The sequence below is a fragment of the Patagioenas fasciata genome, chromosome 7 (assembly GCF_037038585.1).
Source record: "Patagioenas fasciata isolate bPatFas1 chromosome 7, bPatFas1.hap1, whole genome shotgun sequence".
Classification (NCBI taxonomy): domain Eukaryota; kingdom Metazoa; phylum Chordata; class Aves; order Columbiformes; family Columbidae; genus Patagioenas; species Patagioenas fasciata.
Genome location: NC_092526.1, coordinates 44,564,163 through 44,586,910, shown reverse-complemented (window position 1 = coordinate 44,586,910; position 22,748 = coordinate 44,564,163). Strand labels below are relative to the sequence as shown.

The window sequence follows — 22,748 nt, the reverse complement described above, 5'->3', positions numbered from 1 at the left end:
ATCCCCAGTTTCCATCTTGGACCCATGTGGCTGGATCATAGTATTCAAATATTCTTTGTGCAGGCCATTCACCATCTTTCCAAGTTTGCATTCCTCCTATGGGGCATTTATTAAACTCCTCTCTGTTTCAAGTTTTGTCTTGCACTCCCCCTCCATCTCAATAGCCCCTCCTACCAGCTTGTGTAAAACAGATCCTAGGGCAGGAGGCAGAGCATACAGCGAGTCCACCTTTCCCTAGGTTAGTTGCTACCCATAATTTCTGCCCTTGGATTTCACACTTGCCTTATTTCCTTCTCATCCTGTTCTCTGTCCCAGCCTCTCTCACTAAGCCCTCGTCTGGCTGCATGTCTCTTCTTTCCTCTCTCCTTTTCTCAAACTCTCCTCCTTCCTGGCTTTTGTCATTCCATTCCTCCATTTCAGACCTGCAGCCCGGCACTAGATTTTCCTCTTCCCTCCCTTTGGCTTGCTCCCTTCGCTTTCTCCCTTTGTTCCATATCCTTCTTTCCGACTTGTCTCTTGGAGACTTTCGGCCACGCTGAACCCAAGTCTGGGGATGTTTTGGAAACTTTTCAGAGGCCTCACTGGTGACAGGGGGGACAGCAGGCAGTGACAGGCCCGGGGCTGACAGGCTCCCCCTCCCCTAGGGGGCGCTTGGCTGCCACACCCAGCTGACATAGAACCTTTGTCACAATGCCCGCTTCCGTGGTGAGGATGCGGGCACTCTGCGGGTGACAGGGACACAGCAGGACTTGGTGTCAGCTCAGCAATTTCTCAGTTCCCCAAAGAAGCTGAATTCTGCAAATTGCTACTGTTGCTCTTGAAATGATGTCATCAGGTGGGTGTTTTGGTGTAATACACTGAAAACCAGAGCAGAAATGCTGAAGTATTCCCATGGTATGCATGGTCTTAGGAGCAAAGCACCGTGACTCAGCCTAAGTAGATCTGCCGCTTATTCTTTTGTACTGCCAGCAGATTGTGGAAGTAGAGTATAAAAACCATCCTTATGGAGAGATCTTTGCATTTTAGGCTTAGTCTAAGTGTCTCAAGTAGCCGGGGTTTTTGATTGGGCCTAATCCATCGGGTCTGATGGCTTTCCTCCTCGTCTCCAGATAAATGTAGTAGAAAATATAAAGCAAGGAAACGTCCTTTGGCCCAGCCTTGACTTGCCTTATTTCCTTCTCATCCTGTTCTCTGTGCCAGCCTCTCTCACTAAGCCCTCGTCTGGCTGCATGTCTCTTCTTTCCTCTCTCCTTTTCTCAAACTCTCCTGCTTCCTGGCTTTTGTCTTTTCATTCCTCCACTTCAGTCCTGCAGCCCGGCACTAGATTTTCCTCTTCCCTCCCTTTGGCTTGCTCCCTTCGCTTTCTCCCTTTGTTCCATATCCTTCTTTCCGACTTGTCTCTTGGAGACTTTTGGCCACGCTGGACCCAAGTCTGGGGATGTTTTCGAAACTTTTCAGAGGCCTCGCTGGTGACAGGGGGGACAGCAGGCAGTGACAGGCCCAGGGCTGACAGGCTCCCCCCCCCCTAGGGGGCGCTCGGCTGCCACACCCAGCTGACATAGAACCTTTGTCACAATGCCCGCTACCGTGGTGAGGATGCGGGCACTCTGCGGGTGACAGGGACACAGCAGGACTTGGTGTCAGCTCAGCAATTTCTGAGTTCCCCAAAGAAGATGAATTCTGCAAATTGCTGCTGTTGTTCTTGAAATGACGTCATCAGGTGGGTGTTTTGGTGTAATACACTGAAAACCAGAGCAGAAATGCTGAAATATTCCCGTGGTATGCATGGTCTTAGGAGCAAAGCACCGTGACTCAGCCTAAGTAGATCTGCCGCTTATTCTTTTGTACTGCCAGCAGATTGTGGAAGTAGAGTATAAAAACCATCCTTATGGAGAGATCTTTGCATTTTAGGCTTAGTCTAAGTGTCTCAAGTAGCCGGGGTTTTTGATTGGGCCTAATCCATCAGGTCTGATGGCTTTCCTCCTCGTCTCCAGATGAATGTGGTAGAAAATATAAAGCAAGGAAACGTCCTTTGGCCTAGTCTTGCATTGCCTTATTTCCTTCCCATCCTGTTATCTGTGCCAGCCTCTCTCACTAAGCCCTCGTCTGTCTGCATGTCTCTTCTTTCCTCTCTCCTTTTCTCAAACTCTCCTGCTTCCTGGCTTTTGTCTTTCCATTCCTCCATTTCAGTCCTGCAGCCCGGCACTAGATTTTCCTCTTCCCTCCCTTTGGCTTGCTCCCTTCGCTTTCTCCCTTTGTTCCATATCCTTCTTTCCGACTTGTCTCTTGGAGACTTTTGGCCACGCTGGACCCAAGTCTGGGGATGTTTTGGAAACTTTTCCGAGGCCTCGCTCCTGAGGGGGGAGACAGCAGGCAGTGACAGGCCCGGGGCTGACAGGCTCCCCCTCCCCTAGGGGTCGCTCGGCTGCCACACCCAGCTGACATAGAACCTTTGTCACAATGCCCGCTACCGTGGTGAGGATGCGGGCACTCTGCGGGTGACAGGGACACAGCAGGACTTGGTGTCAGCTCAGCAATTTCTCAGTTCCCCAAAGAAGCTGAATTCTGCCAATTGCTGCTGTTGTTCTTGAAATGATGTCATCAGGTGGGTGTTTTGGTGTAATACACTGAAAACCAGAGCAGAAATGCTGAAATATTCCCATGGTATGCATGGTCTTAGGAGCAAAGCACCGTGACTCAGCCTATGTAGATCTGCCGCTTATTCTTTTGTACTGCCAGCAGATTGTGGAAGTAGAGTATAAAACCAATCCTTATGGAGAGATCTTTGCATTTTAGGCTTAGTCTAAGTGTCTCAAGTAGCCGGGGTTTTTGATTGGGCCTAATCCATCAGGTCTGATGGCTTTCCTCCTCGTCTCCAGATGAATGTGGTAGAAAATATAAAGCAAGGAAACGTCCTTTGACCCAGCCTTGCCTTGCCTTATTTCCTTCTCCTCCTGTTCTCTGTCCCAGCCTCTCTCACTAACCCCTCATCTGGATGCATGTCTCTTCTTTCCTCTCTCCTTTTCTTAAACTCTCCTGCTTCCTGGCTTTTGTCTTTCCATTCCTCCATTTCAGTCCTGCAGACTGGAACTAGATTTTCCTCTTCCCTCCCTTTGGCTTGCTCCCTTCGCTTTCTCTCTTTGTTCCATATCCTTCTTTCCGACTTGTCTCTTGGAGACTTTTGGCCACGCTGGACCCAAGTCTGGGGATGTTTTGGAAACTTTTCAGAGGCCTCGCTGGTGACAGGGGGGACAGCAGGCAGTGACAGGCCCGGGGCTGACAGGCTCCCCCTCCCCTCGGGGGCGCTCGGCTGCCACACCCAGCTGACATAGAACCTTTGTCACAATGCCCGCTACCGTTGGGAGGATGCGGGCACTCTGCAGGTGACAGGGACACAGCAGGACTTGGTGTCAGCTCAGCAATTTCTCAGTTCCCTAAAGAAGCTGAATTCTGCAAATTGCTGCTGTTGTTCTTGAAATGACGTCATCAGGTGGGTGTTTTGGTGTAATACACTGAAAACCAGAGCAGAAATGCTGAAATATTCCCATGGTATGCATGGTCTTAGGAGCAAAGCACGGTGACTCAGCCTAAGTAGATCTGCCGCTTATTCTTTTGTACTGGCAGCAGATTGTAGAAGTAGAGTATAAAACCCATCCTTATGGAGAGATCTTTGCATTTTAGGCTTAGTCTAAGTGTCTCAAGTAGCCGGGGTTTTTGATTTGGCCTAATCCATCAGGGCTGATGGCTTTCCTCCTCGTCTCCAGATGAATGTGGTAGAAAATATAAAGCAAGGAAACGTCCTTTGGCCCAGCCTTGACTTGCCTTATTTCCTTCTCATCCTGTTCTCTGTGCCAGCCTCTCTCACTAAGCCCTCGTCTGGCTGCATGTCTCTTCTTTCCTCTCTCCTTTTCTCAAACTCTCCTGCTTCCTGGCTTTTGTCTTTCCATTCCTCCATTTCGGTCCTGCAGCCCGGCACTAGATTTTCCTCTTCCCTCCCTTTGGCTTGCTTCCTTCGCTTTCTCCCTTTGTTCCATATCCTTCTTTCCGACTTGTCTCTTGGAGACTCTTGGCCACCCTGGACCCAAGTCTGGGGATGTTTTGGAAACTTTTCAGAGGCCTCGCTGGTGACAGGGGGGACAGCAGGCAGTGACAGGCCCGGGGCTGACAGGCTCCCCCTCCCCTAGCGGGCGCTCGGCTGCCACACCCAGCTGACATAGAACCTTTGTCACAATGCCCGCTACCGTGGGGAGGATGCGAGCACTCTGCGGGTGACAGGGACACAGCAGGACTTGGTGTCAGCTCAGCAATTTCTCAGTTCCCCAAAGAAGCTGAATTCTGCAAATTGCTTCTGTTACTCGTGAAATGACGTCATCAGGTGGGTGTTTTGGTGTAATACACTGAAAACCAGAGCAGAAATGCTGAAATATTCCCATGGTATGCATGGTCTTAGGAGCAAAGCACCGTGACTCAGCCTAAGTAGATCTGCCGCTTATTCTTTTGTACTGCCAGCAGATTGTGGAAGTAGAGTATAAAAACCATCCTTATGGAGAGATCTTTGCATTTTAGGCTTAGTCTAAGTGTCTCAAGTAGCCGGGGTTTTTGATTAGTCCTAATCCATCAGGTCTGATGGCTTTCTTCCTTGTCTCCAGATGAATGTGGTAGAAAATATAAAGCAAGGAAACGTCCTTTGGCCTAGCCTTGCCTTGCCTTATTTCCTTCTCATCCTGTTCTCTGTGCCAGCCTCTGTCACCAAGCCCTCGTCTGGCTGCATGTCTCTTCTTTCCTCTCTCCTTTTCTCAAAATCTCCTGCTTCCTGGCTTTTGTCTTTCCATTCCTCCATTTCGGTCCTGCAGCCCGGCACTAGATTTTCCTCTTCCCTCCCTTTGGCTTGCTCCCTTCGCTTTCTCCCTTTGTTCCATATCCTTCTTTCCGACTTGTCTCTTGGAGACTTTTGGCCACGCTGGACCCAAGTCTGGGGATGTTTTCGAAACTTTTCAGAGGCCTCGCTGCTGAGGGGGGAGACAGCAGGCAGTGACAGGCCCGGGGCTGACAGGCCCGGGGCTGACAGGCTCTTCCTCCCCTCGGGGGCGCTCGGCTGCCACACCCAGCTGACATAGAACCTTTGTCACAATGCCCGCTACCGTTGGGAGGATGCGGGCACTCTGCGGGTGACAGGGACACAGCAGGACTTGGTGTCAGCTCAGCAATTTCTCAGTTCCCCAAAGAAGCTGAATTCTGCAAATTGCTGCTGTTGTTCTTGAAATGACGTCATCAGGTGGGTGTTTTGGTATAATACACTGAAAACCAGAGCAGAAATGCTGAAATATTCCCATGGTATGCATGGTCTTAGGAGCAAAGCACCGTGACTCAGCCTAAGTAGATCTGCCGCTTATTCTTTTGTACTGGCAGCCGATTGTGGAAGTAGAGTATAAAAACCATCCTTATGGAGAGATCTTTGCATTTTAGGCTTAGTCTAAGTGTCTCAAGTAGCCGGGGTTTTTGACTGGACCTAATCCATCAGGTCTGATGGCTTTCCTCCTCGTCTCCAGATGAATGTGGTAGAAAATATAAAGCAAGGAAACGTCCTTTGGCCCAGCCTTGCCTTGCCTTATTTCCTTCTCATCCTGTTCTCTGTCCCAGCCTCTCTCACTAAGCCCTCGTCTGGCTGCATGTCTCTTCTTTCCTCTCTCCTTTTCTCAAACTCTCCTGCTTCCTGGCTTTTGTCTTTCCATTCCTCCATTTCAGTCCTGCAGCCCGGCACTAGATTTTCCTCTTCCCTCCCTTTGGCTTGCTCCCTTCGCTTTCTCCCTTTGTTCCATATCCTTCTTTCCGACTTGTCTCTTGGAGACTTTTGGCCACGCTGGACCCAAGTCTGGGGATGTTTGGAAACTTTTCCGAGGCCTCGCTGCTGACAGGGGGGACAGTAGGCAGTGACAGGCCCTGGGCTGACAGGCTCCCCCTCCCCTCGGGGGCGCTCGGCTGCCACACCCAGCTGACATAGAACCTTTGTCACAATGCCCGCTACCGTGGTGAGGATGCGGGCACTCTGCGGGTGACAGGGACACAGCAGGACTTGGTGTCAGCTCAGCAATTTCTCAGTTCCCCAAAGAAGCTGAATGAGGTGTGTTTAATACAGTAAGGTGTTACGTATTCATAATGACCCCAGGAACGCCTCTACATATTCATAACCTTTCCCGCTTCTTCTTAAAATGAGTCCCAGGTGATCATTTCCATAGTCTCCTCCTTGACCCCTCCCTGTTGCACCTGCGCAGTGCCATCTGGTGGTCTTGAGGAGGGGTCTTTGGATGAAGGCTCCTTCAGCCTCGTCACAGTGACCTCTTTACCTTTGGCTCATTATGTTGAGTGGACTGGAACCCAAGCTGCCAAGTCGATTGAAATCAGACTGGTTCCCCCCTTTTGCTGTAAATTATCGTTATCTCGTCCTCTCAAGTTTACATCTAGGTGCTGTAAAACCTCTTACCTTGGCATTCGACAAGGTTCTGTTTTTTCTTAACATAATGGGTTAGTTAGTTAGTTAGTTAGTTAATTCCCTCTGTCAGTTCCCCCCTTTTCGGGAAGGTTAGCAAATTTTTGTACTAATGTGATGATTCCCTATTTAACCTTTTCTCGGACCACAAGTAAGAAGGCTGCTTCGACTGGAGAAGACTTATCTTTCTCCCTCAAAGAACAAACAAATTCTCATGTTGAACAAAACATTCGTGTTGCTCTTCTGGGGCAGCTGATGACCGGGTGGCTGGTGCCCCGGCAGCAATGGCACCTCTTGGGCTGCAGCGGGAGCTCACGCTCTTTGGCGTGGTGACCCCGCTCACTGCAGTTCCTAGCGCTTTCCTTTTGGGTTTCTTCTTCCCAGTGCAATGGCCAGGTCCAGTTTGGTGTTATCTTTTAAAATCATTAGTTTATACCCCGTTCCTTTTGCTGCCATTTCAGGATCTATAGGCATGCCTGAGATTTGCATGGCTTGGACTACTGAATGTATTAACCGAACAAAGCACGGGGTCATACGTGGCAGAAACAGTAAACCCAGAAATGCACATACTATCATGAAGCCTATTTTCTTCTACCAGGCTCCCCCAAATAAGTTACCCCACCAATGGCTAGTAAGTATAGAATTGCATTTCTGTACTGGTACATGTGCAACGCGTTTTATCTCCTCTGCTATTTTCATTATGGCTTCCCCATCGTTATCTCTTTCCAAACAACACTCCGAAGTATTCAGTTTCCCACAGACGCCCCCCTCTCTTCAGCTAAAAGACAATCTCACGCTCCCTGATTTTGGTACACTGCAGCTCTGGTCTGAGACAATTGTCTCGCTATGAGATTCGGTGCCTCAGCCGTCTGGTTGCTTATTATTTCAACCACTGCTTGCAACCGAATAATTTGGTTTAGCATATATATAGGGGTACGGGATCCCCAGTTTCCATCTTGGACCCATGTGGCTGGATCATAGTATTCAAATATTCTTTGTGCAGGCCATTCACCATCTTTCCAAGTTTGCATTCCTCCTATGGGGCATTTATTAAACTCCTCTCTGTTTCAAGTTTTGTCTTGCACTCCCCCTCCATCTCAATAGCCCCTCCTACCAGCTTGTGTAAAACAGATCCTAGGGCAGGAGGCAGAGCATACAGCGAGTCCACCTTTCCCTAGGTTAGTTGCTACCCATAATTTCTGCCCTTGGATTTCACACTTGCCTTATTTCCTTCTCATCCTGTTCTCTGTCCCAGCCTCTCTCACTAAGCCCTCGTCTGGCTGCATGTCTCTTCTTTCCTCTCTCCTTTTCTCAAACTCTCCTCCTTCCTGGCTTTTGTCATTCCATTCCTCCATTTCAGACCTGCAGCCCGGCACTAGATTTTCCTCTTCCCTCCCTTTGGCTTGCTCCCTTCGCTTTCTCCCTTTGTTCCATATCCTTCTTTCCGACTTGTCTCTTGGAGACTTTCGGCCACGCTGAACCCAAGTCTGGGGATGTTTTGGAAACTTTTCAGAGGCCTCACTGGTGACAGGGGGGACAGCAGGCAGTGACAGGCCCGGGGCTGACAGGCTCCCCCTCCCCTAGGGGGCGCTTGGCTGCCACACCCAGCTGACATAGAACCTTTGTCACAATGCCCGCTTCCGTGGTGAGGATGCGGGCACTCTGCGGGTGACAGGGACACAGCAGGACTTGGTGTCAGCTCAGCAATTTCTCAGTTCCCCAAAGAAGCTGAATTCTGCAAATTGCTACTGTTGCTCTTGAAATGATGTCATCAGGTGGGTGTTTTGGTGTAATACACTGAAAACCAGAGCAGAAATGCTGAAGTATTCCCATGGTATGCATGGTCTTAGGAGCAAAGCACCGTGACTCAGCCTAAGTAGATCTGCCGCTTATTCTTTTGTACTGCCAGCAGATTGTGGAAGTAGAGTATAAAAACCATCCTTATGGAGAGATCTTTGCATTTTAGGCTTAGTCTAAGTGTCTCAAGTAGCCGGGGTTTTTGATTGGGCCTAATCCATCGGGTCTGATGGCTTTCCTCCTCGTCTCCAGATAAATGTAGTAGAAAATATAAAGCAAGGAAACGTCCTTTGGCCCAGCCTTGACTTGCCTTATTTCCTTCTCATCCTGTTCTCTGTGCCAGCCTCTCTCACTAAGCCCTCGTCTGGCTGCATGTCTCTTCTTTCCTCTCTCCTTTTCTCAAACTCTCCTGCTTCCTGGCTTTTGTCTTTTCATTCCTCCACTTCAGTCCTGCAGCCCGGCACTAGATTTTCCTCTTCCCTCCCTTTGGCTTGCTCCCTTCGCTTTCTCCCTTTGTTCCATATCCTTCTTTCCGACTTGTCTCTTGGAGACTTTTGGCCACGCTGGACCCAAGTCTGGGGATGTTTTCGAAACTTTTCAGAGGCCTCGCTGGTGACAGGGGGGACAGCAGGCAGTGACAGGCCCAGGGCTGACAGGCTCCCCCCCCCCTAGGGGGCGCTCGGCTGCCACACCCAGCTGACATAGAACCTTTGTCACAATGCCCGCTACCGTGGTGAGGATGCGGGCACTCTGCGGGTGACAGGGACACAGCAGGACTTGGTGTCAGCTCAGCAATTTCTGAGTTCCCCAAAGAAGATGAATTCTGCAAATTGCTGCTGTTGTTCTTGAAATGACGTCATCAGGTGGGTGTTTTGGTGTAATACACTGAAAACCAGAGCAGAAATGCTGAAATATTCCTGTGGTATGCATGGTCTTAGGAGCAAAGCACCGTGACTCAGCCTAAGTAGATCTGCCGCTTATTCTTTTGTACTGCCAGCAGATTGTGGAAGTAGAGTATAAAAACCATCCTTATGGAGAGATCTTTGCATTTTAGGCTTAGTCTAAGTGTCTCAAGTAGCCGGGGTTTTTGATTGGGCCTAATCCATCGGGTCTGATGGCTTTCCTCCTCGTCTCCAGATGAATGTGGTAGAAAATATAAAGCAAGGAAATGTCCTCTGGCGTATTTTGCCTTGCCTTATTTCCTTCTCATCCTGTTCTCTGTCCCAGCCTCTCTCACTAAGCCCTCGTCTGGCTGCATGTCTCTTCTTTCCTCTCTCCTTTTCTCAAACTCTCCTGCTTCCTGGCTTTTGTCTTTCCATTCCTCCATTTCAGTCCTGCAGCCCGGCACTAGATTTTCCTCTTCCCTCCCTTTGGCTTGCTCCCTTCGCTTTCTCCCTTTGTTCCATATCCTTCTTTCCGACTTGTCTCTTGGAGACTTTTGGCCACGCTGGACCCAAGTCTGGGGATGATTTGGAAACTTTTCAGGAAACGTCCTTTGGCCTATCCGAGCGCCCCCTAGGGGAGGGGGGGCCTGTCATCCCCAGGCCTGTCACTGCCTGCTGTCCCCCCTGTCAGCAGTGAGGGCTCTGATTCAGCTGCAGTTTGTACTGTAACCGTGCATTTCTTGCTGTGGGCAGTAGCGATCCAGGCTGAGTTGGACACCTCTGTTTCCCTCTAGACACTCTTCCAGAACGTTGTGCCCCACCACTGCCTGGGCTGCATCTGGTCCCGAAGGGACAAGAAAGAGAACAAACAGCTGGCACAGAGCATCAGAGCCACCACCTCGCAGTTCAACGCCGTCACCAACTGCGTGCTCAGCACCATCCTGGAGAGCAAAGAATTAAAGACACAGCCAAGAGCGAAGATCTTGGAGAAGTGGATCCGTATCGGACGTGTAAAGCGTTTATTCGCGACTGTTTAACGTTCCTTGTGCGGGTGCTGTGGAGCTGGGAGGGGACGGGGGGTTGTAGGGGGGAGTGATATTTTTGATGCTCAGTATTTGTAGAGCTGCCCGCTTAGCAGGGAGAATGTGCAGCAAGCAGGACACGGGGCCGACAGAAGAGCACTGGCTATTGGTGATGCTGACGTTTAACGCTCCTGTGTTTCTAACCGCTCCTTTCACAGCAATGTAGGATCCTGAACAACTTTTCGTCTCTGAAGGCCATCGTTTCCGCCTTGCAGTCCACCTCGGTTTATTGCCTGAAGAAGACCTGGGCCTGCGTTCCAAAGTAAGGCTGTGCAGTGTGTCACTGGATGTGTTCTGGTGCTTTTATCTTTTCTGTGCCCAACTGTTAATGATTCTTGAGAAAAAAATTGTACCCTGATCTGATTCAGAGTGCTTACAAACAACTTAAATCATTGAATCTTTTCCTGTACAGGGACACAATGCTGATGTTCGAAGAGCTTTGCGAAATCTTCTCCGACTGTGACAACTTTGCGACGAGCAGGGAGCTGCTGCTGAAGGTGGGAATTAGCTTGAGTTGCCAGGTTGTGATCTCACCCAAAGCCGAGCTCAGCCCTGTTCCTAACCAATGAGCTCCCGTATGCGGTGCTTTGGGGAAGACGGGTCTGTAAATCCCGGCTTTTCTGCTGGGGCGAGAGGTGCCGCACAGCGAGATTGGACGCAGAGGAGTTACGAATGAGCACTTTGGCTTATATACCGCTCTGTGCAGACATGAACCGCTGGCTGAGATACCAAGGATGATGTCGTGAAAGCATCATTTACAAGAGCGCTGTTTGGTGAAGCAGACTAGTTGTATTTTGTTTGCTTCCACAGGAGTATTCTAATTAGTATAATTATTACTTCTCAGTCAATTAATCCACCATTGCTCTGACCGTTTGCAGGGAGTCACACAAGGCACGGTACCTTACCTGGGTACCTTCCTCACTGACCTCGTCATGCTGGACACAGCCCTTCAGGACTATCTCGAGGTAATTTGGGGCAATTTTTGGAATCCTAAATCTCCTCCCTCCCTTGCAGACACTGTGTCTGCTCCTGCATCTTCCACTGGGTGCTAGTGCAGTTCTTAAAAAGAGAGGAATGTATTTAACAAATAGACTCAGGTACACGAGTGCTGTGGCTTATCCTAGAGCTGGAAATGGGTCTTTGTAGAGGCCTTTGGTCAGGGCAGCTCTGGCCTGTCCCGTGGTGTCGCTACTTCATCCTGTTCATCCTGTTTGTGATTAACTCCAGCCGAGCCTGTGCTCTTCTCCTCTGATCCCTTCTCTGTCCTTCCAACAGGGCGGCCTGATCAATTTTGAGAAGCGGCGAAGGGTAAGTGGAACGGTGACTGTTCTGTGATCGTTAGTGCCTGACGCTCTCTGCTAGAGCGTTCTCTTGGCGAGGCCTGTTGTCTTTGCTGGGGCGTATCCAACAGCCGCTCACGTTACTCAGAGGGTGAGGAAGGAACAGTCCCCGGCACGCTGTGAACCTCTGCCGGGCTGTGAGGGGCAGCGCGGGAAGAGAAATTCCTTTTAGATGCGGGCAGCAGGGGAAGAGGAGCCGCAGGGCACTCGCTGCCGCGGGAGTTACGTCTGGGGCACGTTCCCCCCGTTTGGTGTTCACGGGAACACGTTACACAAGCGTGTTCTGTGTGCTGGGAGCGCATCAGACCTGCTGGCGTGAGACCTTTGCTGGCCACAAGATACAGTCTGTGACCATCTTCCTTGTGCTGCAGTAAATAGTTGTGGGTCAAAGGTGCAGAGAGCAAAGCGGGTACCTGGGACCGAGAAATCAAGGCTGAGCGTTGCCTTCCAGCCTGAGCCTTGTTGGTCAGAGATCAGTAGGAGCGAAGGTGCCGGGGTTTCCTCTGTCCGAGGGCAGTTTGTCCTGGATCTGTTGCTGCGTGTGTTTAGTGTATTAACGAGACTGGCTTTATTTTTCTAATTAGAATTCCTATTTTATTATTTGTTTTCTTAGGAGTTTGAAGTAATCGCACAAATTAAGCTGTTGCAGTCCTCATGTAACAGCTATTGCATGACAGGAGATGAGAAATTCGTGCAGTGGTTTAGGAGGCAGCGGCATTTAAGTGATGAGGAGAGGTAGGGTCTCAGCCCAGCTGGCGAAGCAGCTTTTCTTCCCCCGCAGGCAGGTTCAGGTTCTCTCAGCCTTGAGCTCTGCACTGCCAGGAGCTGCTCCCGGAGAGTGGAAATACACACGCACAGAGCTGCGCTCCTCCTCGTGGGGATGAACCCTCTGGGACGTGGGAGTGACCCAGGGCTTCTCAAATATGGCCACTTTGAGATATTTAACTAACGGTATTGCCTGTTCTGCAGTTTCCGTCTGTCACGTGAAATCGAAGGAGCAGCTCCTGACCAGAGCACCGCAGCGGGCAGAGCTCAGAGGAGCGTGGTGAAGAGATTCAGCCTGTGAGTACAACGGGGAGGGGGCTTGGTGTGTGAATATGAACTGGAATAAATCAAACACCAGCTGACAAACCTGGCTGGGGATCCAGAGCACTGCAGTGCTGCGAGGAGACACCGCCAGCTAGAAATACGTATTGCTGTTGTCTCTTTCTATTGGTGTAAGTAGCCATGAGGGTTATCGACTAAAGACTTCAGAAATAACTCTAAGGTGTCAGACAAAGGAACAATTTTAGTGCTGGATTATAAATTCAATTCAAATTTGCAGCAGCAAAACAGAGCAAATAAGGATAGAGTCTAATTTGCTATACACACACAAACAATAGGCCACTCGAGATAGGAAAACACAACAGCAGGTCAGATTGTTGAAGCAAGTGACAGCTGTGCTCAGCCCAGCTCTGTTGTGCTTTCTTTTCTCCCCTAGGCCGTTCCTGGGCTTGGGGGTGAGCGCCTACAGCACCCCCGTCAACGTGCAGCCCAAACCTGCTCCAGGTGGGAGCTCTGGGGACAGCACCGTCACCATCGTCCCTCCCACCGACACTGCTGAGGAGCCTCAGCACAAGGTAGGGCCCGGGCCCTGTGTTCAGCACAAACAGCCTGTGCGAGGCTGCTGACGCTGCCGGTGGCCCCAGGCGCTTGCCCAAGCCTGTGGATCTTGACTGGAGCGTTGCTGGCAGTGGAATGGAGGGACCTGAGCTCTGGGAAAGGCGATTTTGGGGGGAGGGCTCATGTACATCAGCCCAGCCTAATTCTGGGGCAGGCAGAGCAGCTGAGCGAGTGAGAAGCAGGTGAGGTCAGAGCTCACCAGCCCTGTGGTTTGAGCTGCCAGGAACTGCCCAGACCAAGCCTGGGCTGGGCTGGGTTCCGTTCCCAGGGAGCTTTGTCCTGCAGACTCTGCTCTCTTGACCTAAGCTGCCTTAACTGGGTTGCCGAAGCCCTTGTTAAGGCTGTTGTGCTGAAGAGTGTCATCTTTAGCTTTTGGATCTTTGAAATTAAATGGTAATGAATGTGTTTGATCTTGTCTCCCCCCTTGCTGCCATCTGATGACAAGTGCTCCAAGAAGTGCCCCGGCTCCGTGACTCCCGTTCCATCAAAAGAAGTGCCGCCAGTCCTGCCAGTCTACAACCAGCAGAGTGGAGAGAGCTGCGTCATCCGCACCAGCGTAGAAGAGGACAGAAGCGGCAACATCTACAGGAGCATCCTGGTGAGTGGTGGGAACAGCAAAGCGCTGTTACTGTGGGTGGTGTTTTCACCCCAGGTGACTTGAATGGTGCTTTTAGTTTCGGAAACACCTATTCCCCGATCAGACCTCCTTGACAGGGAACGTGACCGATGTTACAAATCAAAACATGTGGAGCAGGGGATGAATGAGAGGTTTGCAAAGAGCATCTCTCAAGGTTTCTGGCCTTGAAATTGAAGCTTGTATTTGATGAACAATGCCAAGGGAAGCACTCTGAGCAAGTGCCGGCTTTGCTGCCCCTGCTCTTCTGCCAGCGCCGGCTGTTGTGTGTCCAGCTCAGCACTGGGGTGTGTGAGCTGTGACACAAGGTGCCCCTTCCCCAGCAAACCCAGCTCCAAGGCCCAGAATCTTTGCAGGACATCGCAGAAAGTGTTTAGCAGGGGAGACTGTGGATTAATGGATGTCTGCAAACAGCAGCTGGGGCAGCTCTTGCTGCGGATTCGATGGCTGCTGAGAACAAGGTCTCACCTCTCCGAGTGGTTGCTCAGGAGAGCAGAGGCTGTGATTTCCTGCTGCATTTCTAGAGCAGTGTCTGTTGTCTTGAACTAACTCCACCACCAGGTGTCGCAAAGAGCGTGTTTTAGTGTCTGGCAGAATCTGCGACTTGGTTACCAAGCGACTCCTTGCAACTCCCTCTTTGCAGCTGAGTAACCAAGAGAAGGCTCCTGCTGTCATCCAGCGAGCCATGGAGAAGCACAACCTGCAGTCTGGCTCAGCCGAGGATTACGAGCTGGTCCAGATCATCTCCGAGGACAAAGGTGGGGAAGCAGAACTCTGCTGCTGCTGCTGCTTGAAGAGCTCTGCTGCATTTTGCCGGCAAGAGTAACATGCGAAGCGACGTCAGAAACGCCATCGCCACGTTGTCCCAGCTGCCGGTGAGAATAAACCCCCAGCGCTGAGTGGGGCGCCCATTAACGCTCGCTCTGCTCCCTCTCTTGCGGAGCTGGCGATCCCATGCAAGGCGAACGTGTTCTACGCCATGAGCACCCAGGCCAACTTCGACTTCATCCTGAGAAGAAAAGCTGCAGCACAGGAGGAGCCCGCACTTCATGGATTGCAATGGCTGAGCTCTGTATAAGATTTACTGTTTATATTATAAGTATGTAAACTTTTTTCCCCCCAGTTTTAGTCTGGAGTTCATATATTTTAATATGTGACCTGTATATAATGTTTGAGCTTTGTATAATATTTAATATTTCTATAACGAGTATATTAACTTTTTTCCAGTTTTTGTCTGCAGTTAATGTATTTTAATACTTGATGTGTTTATCATATTTAATCTTTCCATACTTCTACAGAAACCTTCAATATTATATAATCTTTTTTCTACTGATGTCTGCTTGGAGTTACTATATTTAAATAGCTTAGCTTTATAGAATATTTTAGCTTTGTATAATATTTAGTATTCATAGAATAAGTACGTAAACTTTTTTCCACTAATTTCTCCTTGGAGTTAATATATTTAAATGGTTTAGCTGTATCTAGTATTTGAGCTTTATTTAATATTTTTTATTTAACATACTGATATTTAATATTTATGTGATATTTTTATTTAATGTACTAATGTTTAATATTTATTTAATATGTTTATTTAATGTACTAATATTTAATATTTATTTACTATGTACATAGACCTTCCCCAATAATTATTTTCTGGAGTTGATATATTTTATTATTAAATCTTTATATAATATTTGATCCTTGTATAATATTTAATATTGATATGATAAGTATATCAACTTTTTTCAACCCATTTTTGTCTGGAGTTAATGTATTTTAATGTTTCTTCTGTATATAGTGTTTGAGCTTTATATCACATATATAGAGATGCATATAAAATAAATAGATAAACTTTTTTCCACCCTTTTTTTCTGGAGTTAATAGATACCAATAATTGAGCTTTATATAACACATAATCTTTATTTAATATTTATAGAATAAATACTTGAATTTTTTTCCACCAATTCTTGTCTGGCATTAAAATATTCTAATATTTGATCCCTATGTCATATTCAATCTTTACATAGATGTAACATCTCTATAATAAATACGTAACTTTTTTTCCACTAATTCTTCTCTTGAGTTAATATATATTAAGATTTGAGCTTCTATATTATACATAATCTTTATTTAATACATAATCTTTATTTACATAATAAATATGTGAACTTTTTTCCCCCACCAATTCTTGTCTGGTGTTAAAATATTTTAATATTTGATCCTTATGTAGTATTTAGTTTTTATATATATGTAACATTTCTATAATAAATACGTAACTTTTTTCAACTAATTTTTGTCTGGAGTTAATATAGTTTAATATTTGATCTTTATATCATATTTAATCTCTATATATTATTTAATGTTTCTATAAAAATACGTAAACATTTTTCCAGTATTTTTTGATCTGGAGTTACTAGGATTAATATTTAAGCTTTATATAATACATAATCTTTATTTAATATTTATATAATAAATACTTGAACTTTATTCCACCAATTCTTGTCTGGAGTTAGTATGTTTTAGTGTTTGATCTCTAGATAATATTTGATCTTTATATGATATTTAATCTTTATAAAATATTGAATGTTTCTATAATAAATAGATTAAATTTTGACCACTAATTTGTGTCTGGAGTTAATATATTTTAATGTTTGATTTTGTATTCTATTTAATCTTTATTTAATATTTAATACTTATATAATAAATATGCAAACGTTTTCCCACCAATTCTTGTCTGGAGTTAGTAGATTTTAATGTTTGATCTTTAGATCATGTTTGAGCTTTGTATAATATTTAATGTATCTATAATAAATAGATGAACTTTTTAACACTATTTTGTGTCTGGAGCGAATGTATTTAAATATTTGATCTCGTGTAACATTCCATCTCTATATAACCTTTAATGTTTCTATGATAGATACGTCAACTTTTCCCGCTCATCAGTGTCTCGTTCATCTCTTTTCCTCTCTGAGACTGCACCGCAGTCTGAGAGTTTCCACCTTTTCCCCATTGTCTCCATCACGGCATTTGTTGCTCCTGGCAAAAAGACGACCCCGAATTTAAGCTGCCTCTTGCGTTCTGGTTGTACTTCAACTACCCGGGGAGACAGCACACTGTTGTCAGGTTGTCAGGTTCTGGTGACAGCCTTAGAACCGGTGACGTGCACCAACCCTGCCTGTGACCTTGGTGTGAGCAGCTCCACTTGCTCCTCACCCTGGGGAAACTGCTCCTGGCTCCGGGTCTGTCACCCTCGCTGCGGGGTCTGCACCAGCCGGGGCTCCGGGGGCTTCGCTCTCGTGCTCCACAGCAGAGGACAAACCCCACACTCACAGGAGAACACAATAACTCATGGAGCAGCTGAGCTTCACAGGAAAGGGGAAAAATAGCAGAAAAAGAGCAGAACAGCGGAGAAGGGTTTGCACTGGCTCCTGCCTTCCCAAAACACAGTCAGTGCTGAGCAGGGAAAGCCCGGACAGCACCAGCCCAGGAGCTGAAAGCACAGACAGAGAACCAGCGCCTGTCAGAGCTGTGGAACCGCTGGGCAGCCACCGGGTCTTGCAGATGGAAATAAATAGAAAAGTGCACCTACACGCACACGTACAGGTGAAAGAACAGTCGGCTCCACTGAGGCCATGAAATGGACACATTCATCTAATTCATTACATTTAGATCCTTAATTATTTCTCTCCCATCCGTGAAACCTTCAAACCTCTTGTACTATTAATAACTCGCTTCCTAAATCAACAAAAAAAAAAAAAACCACGCACCTCAAAACAAACAAACAAATAAAAAAAGCAAAAACCCCAGCTGCAGTGTCAAGTAGTTTTTAATAAATTGCTACTGCTCTGCTTAGGGAAATCAAAGTTAAACAGAACTCTGCAGTGTGTCTGTCCCTTCCGTCTCCAGCCCCCAGCGGGGAGAACTGTGAGGAACACCAGGGCCGTTTCATGGAGAAACTGCTCCCGTGGGATCACAACGGGTCAGAGGAGGAACGGCTGGGAACCCAGAGCTATGCTGACACACGTGCTGCTCCTACCCACACCGACAGCGGCACCGCGCTGGATGCTCCGCTTCGCAGACGTCCTGCTGCTGAAGGCCACGCCAAGTGTCTGCCGCCGTCTGGAGCATCGCCGTGCTGCACAGCGCTTCACACAGATCCGGGTTGCCGCTCGTAAAGCCAGAGCTGAGGAGGAAAGGAGAGGAGCTGTCAGAGAGCGACGCCCCCGCGGCGCAGCCGCTCCGCACACTCACCACGCAACATGGACGCTGCTCCAGCCTGCGGAGCAGAAGGAACTCGGCTTCCCGGCACAGCAGGCGCATTTCCACGGGCAGGGACTCCGTGGTAGAGCGACAGAGCTGAACGACCTGCGCTGGCCTTCCCTGCCAGGCCTGCTCCCACCCCATGAAACAGCACACACAGCTGCCATTTTGCACCAGGTTTTATGTATTATCAAACCGGCTGACAGGTAAGAACACATCTTCTTGAGCAGAAAGCACAACACCCGTCAGGAGTTATTAAAGAACAAACACAAATGAAAGCCCAGGCACACATACCCAACCGTACAGATCTCCAGCAGGTGAGTTTCTCGGTGGGAAGCGCAGGAGAACATCCCAGCCAACCCAAGCAGTGCAGGCCGGTATCACCTGCCCTCTGAGAATCGGTTTTTTTTAAAAATAATCACCATACTCTGCAGCAAGTACATCAGAACCCATCCAAAAAAAGAGACAAGTTTGCTCCTCACATGAAAAAATATCCAGACAAGCTGCCTTTCCGTCCTGTAACGCACAATAGTTCTGTCGGGGCTGTCGAGAACAGTACGGATGACACCACCAACATCTTGGTAAGTTGCTTTGGTTTGATAAGGATAATGTCAAGCAGTTCGTAACCAAACATTTTAAAGTTCCTGAAAGTCCTAACACTTGGTTTTACGGCCTAATTAAACAGGCCTGCAAACAGGCTGTGGAGCTTTGTTTTCCTGAAGGAATAAGTGGAGGCACAGGGGGTGAAGCAGGACATGACATGGACCAACTCTTCCCTTTTGCAACCTCCACTCCTGCTGCCAGCTCCCAGGATTTTAGGCACGCCAAGACGGCAGCTCCGGACTGGGAGGCCCGTTCAGATCTGGCAAGTTTTGTGATTTGCAGAGGGGAAGCCAGCGATCCTTTTCTATCACCGTGCGATGAAGGAGATGACCCTACAGAGGAGCGCTGCTCCAGGGAGCTGGATGGTTTTGGAAACCATTTTGATTCCCTTTCAAAAAACAAACCCAAATACCCAAACACTCGCCCGCAGTTTCTCTCACCGAACAGGGTTATAAAAAGCCTATGAACCTACGAGGACTAACAGTTACACAGTAGCCTAGTTACAGCGATCCAGAAAGGTATGAACACTTGTACACCTCTATATATTAATCTTTATAAATACAGTATTCTACACAAGGAACTGTAGAAAGACGTCATTCAAGGTTTGGTTTTTCTTTTACAAAAGCTTGCGAGGGCTTTTGTTCAGATCTCTGCTTTTTTCCCTGCCAGTCTGCATCACTCGTTCTTTTTCCTCCTCCATCTCCCGCCTCGCCCTGCGCGTCTCGGTCAGTTGTCACATCAGCTCCAAGCTCTGTGCTCTGCCACTCGAAGCAGCGGGATGGAGACCACATGAAGAGCTGCTCTGCCACTGCCAAGGGTGAAAAGCCGAAGCGCGAGGCAGGTTCAGCCACCGACAGAGCCGCGGGGCCGCGGGCGGTCATAGCTCGTCCCTGGAGGACGGCGCGTCCAGAGACGACTGCGAGGGCAGAGCGTCCTTGTTCTGGGCGTCGCTGCGGATCGTGCCCTGCTGCCGGGATTTCCAGGAGTGCGTTCTATCCCAGTCTGTCGACACGGTCTCGTTGTCCCAGATGGTGGAGGTCTCTGTGTCGCTAAGGTAGCCGGGCTGCCCTGTGTAGTGGGTGGGGTAGACGAGCAGGGATTCTGCTGAAAAGCCTTTCAAGTCTCTGGACTTGTAGTACTCCATGTACTTTGCTCTAAACAGGAGAGAAAAATCATCAGGGACAGAGTGAAATGCTTATAACTGCGAGATACAAGCCCATCCACTGAGTGAATGTGTCCCAAGCAGCACAGGTAGTTGCTGTGGTGGAGTCTGACCTTCTACCCACTGCATTCAGCTTTAGAAAAACAAAACGTGAGCATCACAACATCACACGCTGCATACTAAGCGCCGTGAGGTTTTGCGTAGCTTGAGTCAAACAGCATTAAAACACTAAAGAACCGAGTGATTATTAACCTGATCTTTTGTTGGTTTAGGTCTCAGTACTGATTGATAAATCAACATTTTTGCAGATGAAGTTGAAGAGCACCAAGTGAGCTCCATTTTCTGAAGTGCCCCACAGAGCACTCAAGTCATCAACCTGCTGAAAACTGTAACGTGAATAATTTGGACTCCAAGCTCCAAAATTAATCATTTATATGTACCACACTAAGTGTGCACACATAAACAAGGGTATACATAAGCATATATAGATATTAACACATATGATATACACTACACAAATCTACGAACCAGATCTTAATCATTCAGCAAGACCAAGCTCACGTGAACCCAAGTAACGAAGACATCTGACCTACTTACACCGGGTGCTTGTTGTACATGACTGGCAGAAATTCATCCACCGGCAACATCTTGCCGAAAGGCTCCGCTCCGATGAGCTTCTGAGCCCCCTGGAGGGAGATCGCATAGCCCAGGGTCCAGTACGAGTAATCGGCTTCCACCAGGTTCATGACGTTGGGAACTGCTTTCTCAGGCTCCTGCACCTGCATCCTTTTCCGGCCAATGTAGCTTAAAGGGGGAAAAGACCACAGAAATCGTAACCTAAATGTGAATCTGCAGCAGTTAGGACCACACAACTGTCCATGTCAAGCGGGGAAGGACAAAGGGTGGATCTAAGAAGCAATCCCTGACACATTTCTATCCTGTACCACTCTCAGACATTCAAATCTTACCCCAGCGGGTGGTACAGATGTGAAAGACTTGATAAGGCAGCTGAGATGACACGGTCCAAGCCTCAGCGCTGAGCTGTGGCAGTTCCTCTGTCACAGCAGTGTCTCCAGACGACCAACACTGCCCACAAAGCGCACCAGTGGTACCCAACACAGCTGGGGCACCCCAGCACCAGCCTGGCCCAGAAGCAGAGTTATCCTGATGGGAAGAGCCATCAAGAAGCCTCTGCCACCTTTCCCTGCACTCCAGCATCACCCTCCATCTCTGCTGCTCATGTCCCCTGTGTGCCCAGAGCTTCACGAGGGCCAGTGACTTACATTAGCTCCCAGTCTAGCTGGGCTTGTTCAATGTCATCCATCAGCTTCATGAGCTTCCTCTTGAACTCGTCCTCAATAACAAGCGTCTTCTCCAGTTCTCTGTTCACCACCTGAAACAAGATGGTTCAGAAGTGATCACAGTGGCCCCGAAATCTCTGGGGGTCATCCTGACCTGGTCCTGGCCCTCTGGACCATACAGGTAGGGAGGCTGGAGAACCAGCCCCAGATTCACAGCTCAGCTGGGACGAGCTGTCCAAAAATATCCTGTGGCTGAGCATCTGCAACCTAGAAAAACCCTCCATGTGATGCTGCAGCACCTCAACCCCGTGAGCTACCATCTTGCACAACCACCTCCTCCTTTGACAACAAAACCACTGTTCAGAAAAACCTGTTTCTGTTGGGAGAAAAATTAACTAACTGATTTACATTCTAAATCAAGCTTAGAAATGATATCCTTAACTCTGCTTACTCAAGTAACAGAGATCCCTGCTGCTAAATTTATTTATGATATACCAGCTCAAAAAAAAAAGCAGTTAGCAGAGCCACTGGAACTTGCTCCAGCACACATGAAGAACCAGGGAAATGAAACAGGAGTTTCTTTAATACCATTTGTTCTTCAAAACCTTCCTGCCTTTCTCCTAAACAAACTCACTCCAAACAGGCTATCAGATGGTCTGCAAAACCAATCGTGAAAACATTCTGATAAAAATCACTTGGCAAACGGAGAGTAGAGCTGAGAAAGCTGAGCAATGTGTTCAAGAGAACCCCTGTACGCGATCCCCTACAAACCAAGTAAAACCATCCTACACTTCCAGAAACCGGTATTATATTTGTCCTGGGACCGTCCGTGTGCCTTCCCACTGCTCCTGCCCTCAGCACCCTCCCCAGGGCACCCGCACCCCCCTCACCTCCTCCCAGATGTAGCAGTGGCTGAGGAAGCAGCCGATCTCTCCCCGGGTGAGGGGCCGCAAGGAGCACGGGTCCCGGTAACCCGGCAGCATGTCGATGCTGAGAGCTTTGAGCTGACTCGTGTTCAGCGCTCTGAGAAAGAGAGAACACCTATCAGCATTTAAATAGAAAGTAAATTCAAGTCGGACACAGACGCAACGGGGGAAGTGCTACTGATGTTCAGAGATAAGCTGTAACTCACGAAATTCCTGCACTTGTTTTGCTCAAAAACCGGGAGAAAAATTAACTAACTGATTTACATTCTAAATCAAGCTTAGAAATGATATCCTTAACTCTGCCAACGACTTCTTGTGGGACCATCAATATGTCAGGAGCTTGGCTTCAATATTTTCCTAAGAGGTCCTGATGGGTGCGCAAGTCTCCGAGACCACTAGATGGCATGTGGGTTCCCACTTCCCTTTTTGCGAGTCCCAGACCAAAAATTTCTGCCTTGATTTCTCAAGATAAAAACATCTTAACATGCCTTAAAGTAAGGGCTGTGTCAGGGTTAATACTGTAGCCCAACAGCTTTGTAGCACGAGGACAGACAAATCTCTCAGGAGATAATTGCTCTCACACACTTTTGCTGCTTTCTAATTGTGTGCA

General features: G+C 48.2%; 2 protein-coding genes across 4 annotated transcripts in view; one reads left to right on the top strand and one right to left on the bottom strand.

The window, feature by feature from the left end:
• Window positions 1-9,881: 9,881 nt before the first annotated feature.
• Window positions 9,882-15,056, top strand: LOC139828377 (ral guanine nucleotide dissociation stimulator-like 1). 3 transcript variants are annotated; one of them, XM_071810620.1, is made up of 10 exons: window positions 9,882-10,178; window positions 10,409-10,512; window positions 10,663-10,747; window positions 11,129-11,215; window positions 11,526-11,558; window positions 12,204-12,325; window positions 12,560-12,652; window positions 13,071-13,209; window positions 13,698-13,850; window positions 14,530-15,056. In XM_071810620.1, the coding sequence occupies exons 3-10, from the start codon at window positions 10,670-10,672 to the stop codon at window positions 14,710-14,712; spliced, it is 888 nt and encodes a 295-aa protein (XP_071666721.1). In that variant the 5' UTR covers window positions 9,882-10,178; window positions 10,409-10,512; window positions 10,663-10,669; the 3' UTR covers window positions 14,713-15,056. The 3 variants fall into 3 exon arrangements, with proteins under 3 accessions (XP_071666721.1, XP_071666720.1, XP_071666722.1); XM_071810619.1 differs by having other exon boundaries at window positions 11,478-11,558; XM_071810621.1 differs by having other exon boundaries at window positions 11,478-11,558; window positions 14,448-14,557.
• Window positions 15,057-18,307: 3,251 nt separating this feature from the next.
• The window catches only part of LOC136116223 (procollagen galactosyltransferase 2-like), a 161,579-nt gene continuing 157,138 nt past the window's right edge, over window positions 18,308-22,748 (bottom strand). Inside the window, exons 9-12 of the mRNA XM_071811535.1 lie at window positions 22,103-22,235; window positions 21,195-21,304; window positions 20,509-20,715; window positions 18,308-19,903 (exon numbers count right to left, since the gene is read on the bottom strand). Of these exons, the coding sequence (XP_071667636.1) occupies window positions 19,627-19,903; window positions 20,509-20,715; window positions 21,195-21,304; window positions 22,103-22,235 (727 nt within the window). The 3' untranslated portion in view covers window positions 18,308-19,626. The remainder of the gene's footprint in view (window positions 19,904-20,508; window positions 20,716-21,194; window positions 21,305-22,102; window positions 22,236-22,748) is intronic.